The following is a 12985-nucleotide window of genomic DNA, read 5'->3' on the forward strand; positions in this document are numbered from 1 at the left end:
CCATAAAGAAGCAGCCATGAGTACAGTAGAAGATAAGGAGTCAGAGACCACAGATCACACTGTGCGCCCCCATGAAGAAGCAGCCAAGAGTACAGTACAAGATAAAGAATCAGAGACCACAGATCACACTGTGCGCCCCCATAAAGAAGCAGCCATGAGTACAGTACAAGATAAGGAGTCAGAGACCACAGATCACACTGTGCGCCCCCCATAAAGAAGCAGCCATGAGTACAGAATAAGATAAGGAGTCAGAGACCACAGACCACACTGTGCCCCCCCCATAAAGAAGCAGCCATGAGTAGAGTATAAGATAGGGAGTCAGAGACCACAAATCACACTGTGTGCCCCATAAAGAAGCAGCCATGAGTACAGTACAAGATAAGTAGTCAGAGACCACAGATCACACTGTGCGCCCCCATAAAGAAGCAGCCATGAGTACAGAACAAGATAAGGAGTCAGAGACCTCAGACCACACTGTGCCCCCCCATAAAGAAGCAGCCATGAGTACAGAACAAGATAAGGAATCAGAGACCACAGACCACACTGTGCCCCCCCATAAAGAAGCAGCCACGGAGTACAGTACAAGATAAGTAGTCAGAGACCACAAATCACACTGTGCAGCCCCATAAAGAAGCAGCCATGAGTACAGAACAAGATAAGGAATCAGAGACCACAGACCACACTGTGCCCCCCCATAAAGAAGCAGCCACGGAGTACAGTACAAGATAAGGAGTCAGAGACCACAGATCACACTGTGCGCCCACATTAAAAAGCAGCCATGAGTACAGTACAAGATAAGGAGTCAGAGACCACAGATCACACTGTGCGCCCCCATAAAGAAGCAGCCATGAGTACACTACAAGATAAGGAGTCAGAGACCACAGATCACACTGTGCGCCCCCATAAAAATGTAGCCATGAATACAGTACAAGATAAGGAGTCAGAGACTACAGATCACACTGTGCCCCCCCATAAGCAAGCAGCCATGAGTACAGTACAAGATAAAGAATCAGAGACCACTGATCACACTGTGCACCCCATAAAGAAGCAGCCATGATTACAGTACAAGATAAGGACACAGAGACCACAGACCACACTGTGAGCCCCCATAAAGAAGCAGCCATGAGTATAGTACAAGATAAGGAGTCAGGGACCACAGATCACACTGTGTGCCCCCATAAAGACGTAGCCATGAGTACAGTACAAGATAAGGAGTCAGAGACTACAGATCACACTGTGCGCCCCCATAAAGAAGCAGCCATGAGTACAGTAGAAGATAAGGAGTCAGAGACCACAGATCACACTGTGCCCCCCATAAAGAATCAGCCATGGAGTACAGAACAAGATAAGTACTCAGAGACCACAGATCACACTGTGCCCCCCCCCATAAAGAAGCAGCCACGGAGTACAGTACAAGATAAGGAGTCAGAGACCACAAATCACACTGTGTGCCCCATAAAGAAGCAGCCATGAGTACAGTACAGGATAAGGAGTCACAGACCACAGATCACACTGTGCGCCCCCATCAAGAAGCAGCCGTGAGTACATGTAGTAGGGGTTCAAGAGGAAATACAATCCAAGTAAATCCAAGTTTGTTGAGAAGAGGTGTTTATTGGAGCATCCACCTTCTTGAAGATCAGCAGAGCAACTGCTCACAACTGATCTTTCAAGATGAAACAAAACAAACAACATTTCAAAGATATACAGCCCAAGAAGAGAACATAGTGCAGAATACATTCTACAGAGAATGAACCATGAGAATTCCTAGAGGAATTCTCAAATAGTAAACATTCTAATATAAACACAATACTACACATCCCCTCCCTTTATAAACAAAAAGAAAAATATATATAAAAATTATTTGTACAAAACAAAATTATCAAACTTCCGAGGAACAAATCTCTGCCTTTTAGAGAGAACTTTCACAACATTTGAATGTAAGGGCTTCAAAACTTTATCCGAATTAGCACATAAGAACACTTTTTGATAAACTGAACAATTTGATCATCCATATAAGGCCACCAAAAAATATCTCTAATCTTTTTAATGGTACTAGATTGTCCTAAATGACCAAGATGAGCAATAGAAATAATCTTTTGTCTAATAGAAACCTGTGGTACAAAGCAATCCCCCTTCAAAACCAAATTTCCATTACAAGTCAAGTCATCTCTAACTTTCAAAAACACAACAAGATCTTTTGAAAGATATTTCTCAACTGGCCAACAATCCATCATATGTTCACAGACTAACTTAAGTTGATCATCCAAATCCATAGCTTTGGACCACTCATCTTTCGTAACCAAATCTGACATGGAAAGAACAACATCATCAACAGATGCTACAACGCATTCATCAAAACTCTCCGAATGATTAGGAAAACTGACACATGGTAACAACCTTGAAAAACAGTTGGCTCTGGTATTTTCTGAACCAGGAATATAAACAATGTCAAAATTATCCTCGTATAATTTTGCCAAAATACGGACCAACCTAGAAGATGCTTTTCCAACACCATTGTTAGATAATAAAGAAATTAAGGGTTTATTATCAGTCTTAATTTTAAAAGACTTACCCCACAAATAGGTTTTAAAATGTTCAACAGCCCATGAACACCCTAAAGCCTCTCTCTCAATCGTAGAGTACTTTACCTCAGCAGTTGACAAAGGTCTTGATACAAAAGCAATTGTTACCTCTTTATCATTTTTAACCTGACTCAACACAGCACCAAGCCCAGTGGCGCTAGTATCAGCAGTAATTACGCTTGAAGCATTAGAAGAAAAAGGAGAAAGAGGTTTGCAATCAATAATGGCAGATTTAGTAGTAGAGAAAGACTTAGAATGCACATCACTCCACTCAAATGTACATCCCTTTTTCAGAAGTAATCTCAAAGGTAAAACAATATCTGAAAATTGCTGAACAAATCTTGAGTAATACTCACACAAACCTAAAAATGATTTAAGTTGATCTTTGTCTTTAGGTTCACACATTTGTTTGATGGAAGCAAGAAGATCATTTTTAGGAAAAATACCTTGCGAATTAATCATATGTCCCAGATATTCAACCTCTGATGCAAAAAATTTGCATTTATCTAAACCTAATAGTCATACCTCTTTCATTTAAAATAGACAATACTCTGTCAAGGATATCTCTGTGTTGTATAACTGAATCAGAAAATACTAAAATGTCATCCTGAAAGGCCATAACATTATCAATATCCTTTAATAGAGAATTCATCAATTTCTGAAACACTGAGGCTGCAGATGAAAGCCCAAATGGCATCCTAATATATCTAAACGTGCCATCAGGAGTAATGAATGTTGTAATGTCTCGTGAATCTTCTGTAAGTTCTACCTGATGGTAAGCAAACTTCAAATCTATGCTGCTAAAAATTCTTGCCCCATCCAATTTTGTTAATAAATCTTGTATTTTAGGCAACGGATGACACTCCATGACAATTTGTTTATTTACAGACCTCAAATCCATGCATATTCTAAGCTCGCCATTTTTTTTTGTAACTAAAACTATGGGAGAAACCCATTCAGAGGCATTAACAGGTTCAATAACACCTTCCTTACATAATTTTTTAATCATTTCAGATAGTTCACCTCTGACTGATAAAGGAACATTTCTCAATTTATGTTTTGAAGGTACTGCATTCTTTTAAGCACAATTTTGTGTGAAAATCCTTTAACCTTACCAAGTTTTTTTTTTAAATATTGCTGTGCTTACTGATAATGTCTGAAATAGAACATCCATTATTTCCATTTTCAATACTGTTCACATGCAAATCTTCAAAGAAACACACTTGAACCTTAGCATTGGGACACAAAGTAATGTCACATTTTCTTTGGTGTTTCCACCCAAGTACTTGCAAACCATCTACTGCGACATAAACTTTTCCAGAAATAGTTTTATGCCTAAAAATAATATCAGAAATAAAATAGCCCAACATATGAATTTCTTTTCCACCCAAACCAAAAACACGAATATCATTTGGAAGTAAAGGTTTGTTATCCCAAGATTTATAAAAGAAAGAATCAGAAATAATAGTATAAGGAGACCCAGAGTCTGCCTTAACTTCAATATCCCTTCCTTCTACTGAAATGGTACATACTGGAGGGATGTAAGGTTCAGAATCAACATCACCTTCATTGGTAATAACTTGTCCCAATGTATGAACTTCAGTGACAGCAAAAATCTCATTATCACAAAAAATTTCTGTAGATGTTTCTTCCTGATCCTCAGGCTCAGAAAGAACAGCAACCCTCTTATTGGATAAACAATATGTCCCAAAATGACCAATTTTTTTACATTTAAAACATTCTTTGCCCCTAGCTGGACACTGTTTGCATTGAAAAGTATGTGCTCTTGAACCACAACGATTGCAAAAAATCTTTTTAGAATTAATATGTGACTTCACATTATCTTGAACATAAGATTTTTAAAACGCATTCTTGCTGTTAGAAACAAATTGGGTTTTTACATCTTTCACATTAACCGTAGCAACACCAGTAGTAATTTTGTCAACATTGATAGTGTTGAAGGAAATAATAGATCGTTTCACACTTTTTGCAATCCTTATCGTTTCCTCTAAAGACGGATTGCATTGTCTAAGTAACTGCTCCTGAATCTTTCTATTTGAACAGCGAATAATCAGTTGATCTCTAATATATTTATCAACTTGATCCCCAAAATCACAGTCAGCAGCTAAAACTCTAAGACACTCAACATAAGTATCAACAGGTTCGTTAAGTAATTGATGTCTAGTGTAGAAATTATACCTTTCCATGACTATATGAGACTGTTCAGTAAACCTTTTTTTTAACCTGTCAATAGCTTCTGTAAAACAATCATAATCTCCACTGTCCATTCCACTAGGAGTAGTAGAGACTGGCAAATGAATAAACACATCCTCAGCATGACCCCCTAAAGTGTTTAGCAAAATAGCTAATTTTCTAGAAGCAGTAAAACTTGCACCATCAATAGCTAATAAATAATGATCAAATAATCTATACCAGTTTTCCCATTTCATGGTGGGCTGATTGGGACCTGAATAAAAAGGAGGCGGGGTGTGCCACACACAGTACTCATCATATAAGAATAAGCTGTAATTCATAAATATAACAATTAAATAATAATACTTAAAAGATAAATAGCTACTACAACAATAATAAGATGCAATGTTACAATATATGGATATTTTCTCATTAAAAAGGGTCAAAAATAGTATAAATAGGCAGTACAAATGTTCGTATAAATCTTCGTTCGGTTGCTAAGCAACCAACAAAATGGCCGCCCAAGTGTGATGACAACACCACGCAAAAGAGAATGTTAAAGAGGAGGTGTGCGCGTCACCGCGACGTGCCAGGAACGTAGCTTGACAATCGAAAGAGGAGCGGCGAGTTCGACGAAGAGATCAGTTCCAGGTTCCAAAAGATGCGGACTTCACGGTACGTTCTCTTTTAAATATACACAGACTCCAAATGTGCGTGTGCAGGACGACCGCGGTAAAATGTTCTTACGATCTCTAAGTCTTCCAAAAATCCTCCGTCTTCCACACAATCAGGCAATTTTAATCGCTGCAACACACTCCAGTGGCAGGAAAAGTACAATGCCTGTAGCTGTAGTTAAAGTCTAGATAAACAGCAATAACTCCAATCAGCTTCAGTTCAATTGTGATGAAAGAGTGTTGCTGAGATAAAATATCGGGAATTCAACAACGCTTTTCAAACGAAATTCTAAACTTTTTTTCCAGAAAATAACAGCATATATATTTTCGTTGAAAACTTGTAAAATACTCAAATCTTACTTGAAAATGAGCATAATCTGGAACAATCCATTGATAGATTAATTTCCTGAGTGCACTGCAAGGAAGTCTAAAATCCATAATTTAAATCCATTACCAATGACTTAAAAATTGACAAAAATAAAATAATAACTTCCAAATATAGATCAGTAGATGCTCCAAACACATAAAAAATATCCCAAATGTCGCCAATATGTAGTAGGGGTTCAAGAGGAAATAAAATCCAAGTAAATCCAAGTTTGTAGAGAAGAGGTGTTTATTGGAGCATCCACCTTCTTGAAGATCAGCAGAGCAACTGCTCACAACTGATCTTTCAAGATGTAACAAAACAAACAACATTTCAAAGATATACAGCCCAAGCAGAGAACATAGTGCAGAATACATTCTACAGAGAATGAACCATGAGAATTCCTAGAGGAATTCTCAAAAAGTAAACATACTAATATAAACACAATACTACAGTACAGTACAAGATAAAGAATCAGAGACAACAAATCACACTGTGTGCCCCATAAAGAAGCAGCCATGAGTACAGTACAAGATAAGGAGTCAGAGACCACAGATCACACTGTGCGCCCCCATAAAGACGTAGCCATGAGTACAGTACAAGATAAGGAGTCAGAGACTACAGATAACACTGTGCGCCACCTCTATAAAAAAGCAGCCAGGAGTACAGTACAAGATAAGGAGTCAGAGATCACAGATCACACTGTGCGCCCCCATAAAGAAGCAGCCATGAGTACAGTACAAGATAAGGAGTCAGAGACCACAGACCATACTGTGCCCCCCATAAAGAAGCAGCCACGGAGTACAGTACAAGATAAGGAGTCAGAGACCACAAATCACACTGTGCGCCCCCACAAAGACGTAGCCATGAGTACAGTACAAGATAAAGAGTCAGAGACCACAGATCACACTTTGCGCCCCCATAAAGACGTAGCCATGAGTACAGTACAAGATAAGGAGTCAGAGACTACAGATCACACTGTGCCGCCCATAAAGAAGCAGCCATGAGTACAGTAAAAGATAAAGAGTCAGAGACCACAGACCACACTGTGCCCCCCATAAAGAAGCAGCCACGGAGTACAGTACAATATAAGGAGTCAGAGACCACAGACCACACTGTGCCCCCCATAAAGAAGCAGCCACGGAGTACAGTACAAGATAAGGAGTCAGAGACCACAAATCACACTGTGTGCCCCATAAAGACGTAGCCATGAGTACAGTACAAGATAAGGAGTCAGAGACCACAGATCACACTGTGCGCCCCCATAAAGACGTAGCCATGAGTACAGTACAAGATAAGGAGTCAGAGACTACAGATCACACTGTGCCCCCCCACAAAGAAGCAGCCACGGAATACAGTACAAGATAAGGAGTCAGAGACCACAGACCATACTGTGCGCCCCCATAAAGACGTAGCCATGAGTACAGTACAAGATAAGGAGTCAGAGACCACAAATCACACTGTGCGCCCCCATAAAGACGTAGCCATGAGTACAGTACAAGATAAGGAGTCAGAGACCACAGATCACGCTGTGCACCCCCATAAAGACGTAGCCATGAGTACAGTACAAGATAAGGAGTCAGAGACTACAGATCACACTGTGCCCCCATAAAGAAGCAGCCATGAGTACAGTACAAGATAAGGACTCAGAGCCCACAGATCACACTGTGCGCCCCCATAAAGAAACAGCCATGAGTACAGTACAAGATAAGGAGTCAGAGACCACAGATCACACTGTGCGCCCCCATAAAGAAGCAGCCAGGGAGTACAGTACAAGATAAGGAGTCAGAGACCACAGATCACACTGTGCGCCCCCATAAAGAAGCAGCCATGAGTACAGTACAAGATAAGGAGTCAGAGACCACAGGTCACACTGTGCGCCCCCATAAAGAAGCAGCCATGAGTACAGAACAAGATAAGGAGTCAGAGACCACAGATCACACTGTGCACCCCCATAAAGACGTAGCCATGAGTACAGTACAAGATAAGGAGTCAGAGACTACAGATCACACTGTGGGCCCCCATAAAGAAGCAGCCATGAGTACAGTACAAGATAAGGAGTCAGAGACTACAGATCACACTGTGCGCCCCCATAAAGACGTAGCCATGAGCACAGTACAATATAAGAAGTCAGAGACTACAGATCACACTGTGCGCCCCCATAAAGACGTAGCCATGAGTACAGTACAAGATAAGGAGTCAGAGACCACAGATCACACTGTGCGCCCCCATAAAGACGTAGCCATGAGTACAGTTCAAGATAAGGAGTCAGAGACTACAGATCACACTGTACCTCCCCATAAAGACGTAGCCATGAGTACAGTACAAGATAAGGAGTCAGAGACCACACATCACACTGTGCGCCCCCATAAAGACGTAGCCATGAGCACAGTACAAGATAAGGAGTCAGAGACTACAGATCACACTGTGCGCCCCCATAAAGACGTAGCCATGAGTACAGTACAAGATAAGGAGTCAGAGACTACGGATCACACTGTGCCCCCCCATAAAGACGTAGCCATGAGTACAGTACAAGATAAGGAGTCAGAGACCACACATCACACTGTGCGCCCCCATAAAGACGTAGCCATGAGTACAGTACAAGATAAGGAGTCAGAGACTACAGATAACACTGTGCGCCACCTCTATAAAAAAGCAGCCAGGAGTACAGTACAAGATAAGGAGTCAGAGATCACAGATCACACTGTGCGCCCCCATAAAGAAGCAGCCATGAGTACAGTACAAGATAAGGAGTCAGAGACCACAGACCATACTGTGCCCCCCATAAAGAAGCAGCCACGGAGTACAGTACAAGATAAGGAGTCAGAGACCACAAATCACACTGTGCGCCCCCACAAAGACGTAGCCATGAGTACAGTACAAGATAAAGAGTCAGAGACCACAGATCACACTTTGCGCCCCCATAAAGACGTAGCCATGAGTACAGTACAAGATAAGGAGTCAGAGACTACAGATCACACTGTGCCCCCCATAAAGAAGCAGCCATGAGTACAGTAAAAGATAAAGAGTCAGAGACCACAGACCACACTGTGCCCCCCATAAAGAAGCAGCCACGGAGTACAGTACAATATAAGGAGTCAGAGACCACAGACCACACTGTGCCCCCCATAAAGAAGCAGCCACGGAGTACAGTGCAAGATAAGGAGTCAGAGACCACAAATCACACTGTGTGCCCCATAAAGACGTAGCCATGAGTACAGTACAAGATAAGGAGTCAGAGACCACAGATCACACTGTGCGCCCCCATAAAGACGTAGCCATGAGTACAGTACAAGATAAGGAGTCAGAGACTACAGATCACACTGTGCCCCCCCACAAAGAAGCAGCCACGGAATACAGTACAAGATAAGGAGTCAGAGACCACAGACCATACTGTGCGCCCCCATAAAGACGTAGCCATGAGTACAGTACAAGATAAGGAGTCAGAGACCACAAATCACACTGTGCGCCCCCATAAAGACGTAGCCATGAGTACAGTACAAGATAAGGAGTCAGAGACCACAGATCACGCTGTGCACCCCCATAAAGACGTAGCCATGAGTACAGTACAAGATAAGGAGTCAGAGACTACAGATCACACTGTGCCCCCATAAAGAAGCAGCCATGAGTACAGTACAAGATAAGGACTCAGAGCCCACAGATCACACTGTGCGCCCCCATAAAGAAACAGCCATGAGTACAGTACAAGATAAGGAGTCAGAGACCACAGATCACACTGTGCGCCCCCATAAAGAAGCAGCCAGGGAGTACAGTACAAGATAAGGAGTCAGAGACCACAGATCACACTGTGCGCCCCCATAAAGAAGCAGCCATGAGTACAGTACAAGATAAGGAGTCAGAGACCACAGGTCACACTGTGCGCCCCCATAAAGAAGCAGCCATGAGTACAGAACAAGATAAGGAGTCAGAGACCACAGATCACACTGTGCACCCCCATAAAGACGTAGCCATGAGTACAGTACAAGATAAGGAGTCAGAGACTACAGATCACACTGTGGGCCCCCATAAAGAAGCAGCCATGAGTACAGTACAAGATAAGGAGTCAGAGACTACAGATCACACTGTGCGCCCCCATAAAGACGTAGCCATGAGCACAGTACAATATAAGAAGTCAGAGACTACAGATCACACTGTGCGCGCCCATAAAGACGTAGCCATGAGTACAGTACAAGATAAGGAGTCAGAGACCACAGATCACACTGTGCGCCCCCATAAAGACGTAGCCATGAGTACAGTTCAAGATAAGGAGTCAGAGACTACAGATCACACTGTACCTCCCCATAAAGACGTAGCCATGAGTACAGTACAAGATAAGGAGTCAGAGACCACACATCACACTGTGCGCCCCCATAAAGACGTAGCCATGAGCACAGTACAAGATAAGGAGTCAGAGACTACAGATCACACTGTGCGCCCCCATAAAGACGTAGCCATGAGTACAGTACAAGATAAGGAGTCAGAGACTACGGATCACACTGTGCCCCCCCATAAAGACGTAGCCATGAGTACAGTACAAGATAAGGAGTCAGAGACCACACATCACACTGTGCGCCACCTCTATAAAGAAGCAGCCATGACTACATTTCATTGTGAACTTCACCATTTCCAGCCCTCCTCACATCCCCCAACAGCCACTGCACCCCTTTTCACAGCTGGACTAAGGTCACATAACAACAATGGACTGACACCATCAGCATCACCCAGATATCCGTTGCCACCAACCTGGACCCGGCAGGAAAGAACTTCAACACCTGGATCACCAGTGCCGCTGGCTGAGTCACCCCCTCCAAACCAGCCAAAATGCACGGATCCACCAACCAAGCCAGCTGGTACACCCCAGAACTCAGCACAGCGAAACATAGATGCAAGAGGTTAGTGAGAAAATGAATTGCCAGCAGAATAGACACTGATCAAGCCACCTTGATTGATATCATGATGCTGTGAGAATACATATATATCACTGCAATGATGTTTCAGACCCTTTGTTTCCTTTCTGGATACACTATCATATCCATGGTGGTTCTGGTGCCGCTGATGCGATAGATCTGCAGTTTAGCTGTGACCCATGGGGGCATTGTTCCTTTGTTTTATACACTTACCTGGGTCAGTCCTTGTGATCTGTTGTTTGACCACTGGCAGTGCCAGAGCTCTGCCACAGGTCATGTCTCTGTTAGAGATGGTCAAGCACTGGTAGAGGTAAACTGGGAGATCCTGATGGAGGCCTGGACGGCAAGTGCTTTATGCCACCTTCTGCTTCATGGTACCTTAATCTAAATTTTCTTTTGTTTCCCTCCCTCTAAAAGGGAATGATTTGCCATTTCCCTCTGCTGCTTCTTGATACATTACAGCCACACAGCCTGCAATGTCACCTTTTAGCTGTCTGTCAGCAGTGGTCTGGCAAACACTAGCCCTCTTTGAAGCCTCCCCTAATGACTGTATAAATCTATCCCATCTGTCTTCAGAGTTGTTTCTTTAACAGAGCTGTCTCAGCATACTTTAATGTGACATTGTTGTGCCTAGTCTGTGTATTGATGTGATCTCTCTTTCCCTTTTTAAAGGCGGAAGAAGGTAGATGAGCTCAAGAGATTTCTGGCTGAGAAACGAGAGGCGATGGTTCAGCACATCAGGGACCTGCGCACCATCGCTGACGCCGTCGACAAGTTTCACAAAGGAGCCAGCATTGCCAAGCTGACGGGCACTTCAGTGAGCGCAGCTGGGGGCATCATCTCCATTGTGGGGCTCGCCTTGATCCCCTTTACTCTGGGGGCATCTTTAGTAGTGTCTGCAGTTGGGGCCGGAGTGGCTGTTACTGGGGGGGTCACTAATGTTGCAGCAGGCGCTGCCGAGGCCAAGAGCAATTCAACTGATAAAAAGGATGTGCAGGAGATCTTGAGGTCCTCTACAGAGGACCTTGACGGAGTATGGAAAGTGATAGATGAATATGCGCAGTATATTTTAACTCAAGTAAACGATGAGTCTCGAGAACGTTTGCTGAAAGAATTAGAGGACATTAAATGGGAATTCTTCAATGTGACAGCAATGGGTAACAACAATTTCAAAATTGATGCATCTAATTTTGTAAAAAACTTTATAAGATCCCTGACTCTGCTGATTACAAGTCTGCTGGATGATATAATCCGAGCCGCTGCTGCTGGGGCTGCCAAGGCGGGGGCACGGGCTGCAGCTGGGACAGCAGCAAAGGCCACCGGCATCGCTGGTGCAATCTTTCTGCCTTTGGATATCTTTGACATAGTAAGGGGTTCTATCAACATGCATAAGGGCGCAAAATCAGATATGGCGTCAAAAATTCGTGAAATAGCTGACAAAATGGAAAGGCTCATCATGAGACGACCTCAGGGCAATGCGATTTTAGGCACTGAGAGAAGAAAAGAAATTACTGACAGTCCAAAGGGTGGACATGAGGTGGAGGGTACAATGTGTGTCACCAACAAAAACTCTAAAACCTAAAACATAAACCATTGAAACCGTAGCTCTTTCTTTATCGGTTCACAGCTGCATACCAAAAACCACTAGATTCCATCTTTGGTTAACCTTTTTTTATGTTTAAGGATTTTATTGTGTTTTAAAAATAACAAGAAAAGCAAGAAAAAGAAAAGGTAACAACATTATCAGAGCAATAAACAAATGACAAATAACATATGAGCATGTGATACATAAATGTGAGAAGAGAAAATGCTACTAGGAAAAGAGAGAGAAAGTAAAAGAAAGGGAGGGAAGGTGAACATAAAAGAAAAGAAGAAGAAGGAAGGTATAAGTGTATAGGATAAAATATGAGAACAGTAGAAAAAGAAAAAAATAAATTTAGCCATTGGAGCATGTGAAGCAAGATAAGGTGTAAAAGGTAGCCACAGAAGATCTGATTTACTTTTCTGGGATAGAGTAGAAGAAGAAACAGTAGCAATTCTATGTTCATCACAAATGAAATTCTACCAAATCAATGAGAATAATTTGGAATTATCTTTCCAGCATGACAGAATAACTTTAAATGCTAATGCAATAAATAGGTTGAACAATAACAATATAGGAGTACAATCATCTAAATCAGGTGAAGATGAATAAAAACAAACATTTTGCAATGATAGTTATATCACATTTGAAAATGTTCATACATGTAGACCAAATAGAATGCC

General features: G+C 42.2%; 1 protein-coding gene across 1 annotated transcript in view; it reads left to right on the forward strand.

Annotated features, from left to right (window-relative positions):
* The window catches only part of LOC147669078 (apolipoprotein L5-like), a 198569-nt gene extending 185914 nt beyond the window's left edge, over positions 1-12655 (forward strand). The window contains exon 12 of the mRNA XM_086948239.1: positions 11393-12655. Within this exon, the coding sequence (XP_086804365.1) occupies positions 11393-12302 (910 nt within the window). The 3' untranslated portion in view covers positions 12303-12655. The remainder of the gene's footprint in view (positions 1-11392) is intronic.
* Positions 12656-12985: the final 330 nt, after the last annotated feature.

This window comes from Lissotriton vulgaris, unplaced genomic scaffold, assembly GCF_964263255.1.
Source record: "Lissotriton vulgaris unplaced genomic scaffold, aLisVul1.2 SCAFFOLD_227, whole genome shotgun sequence".
Classification (NCBI taxonomy): Eukaryota; Metazoa; Chordata; class Amphibia; order Caudata; family Salamandridae; genus Lissotriton; species Lissotriton vulgaris.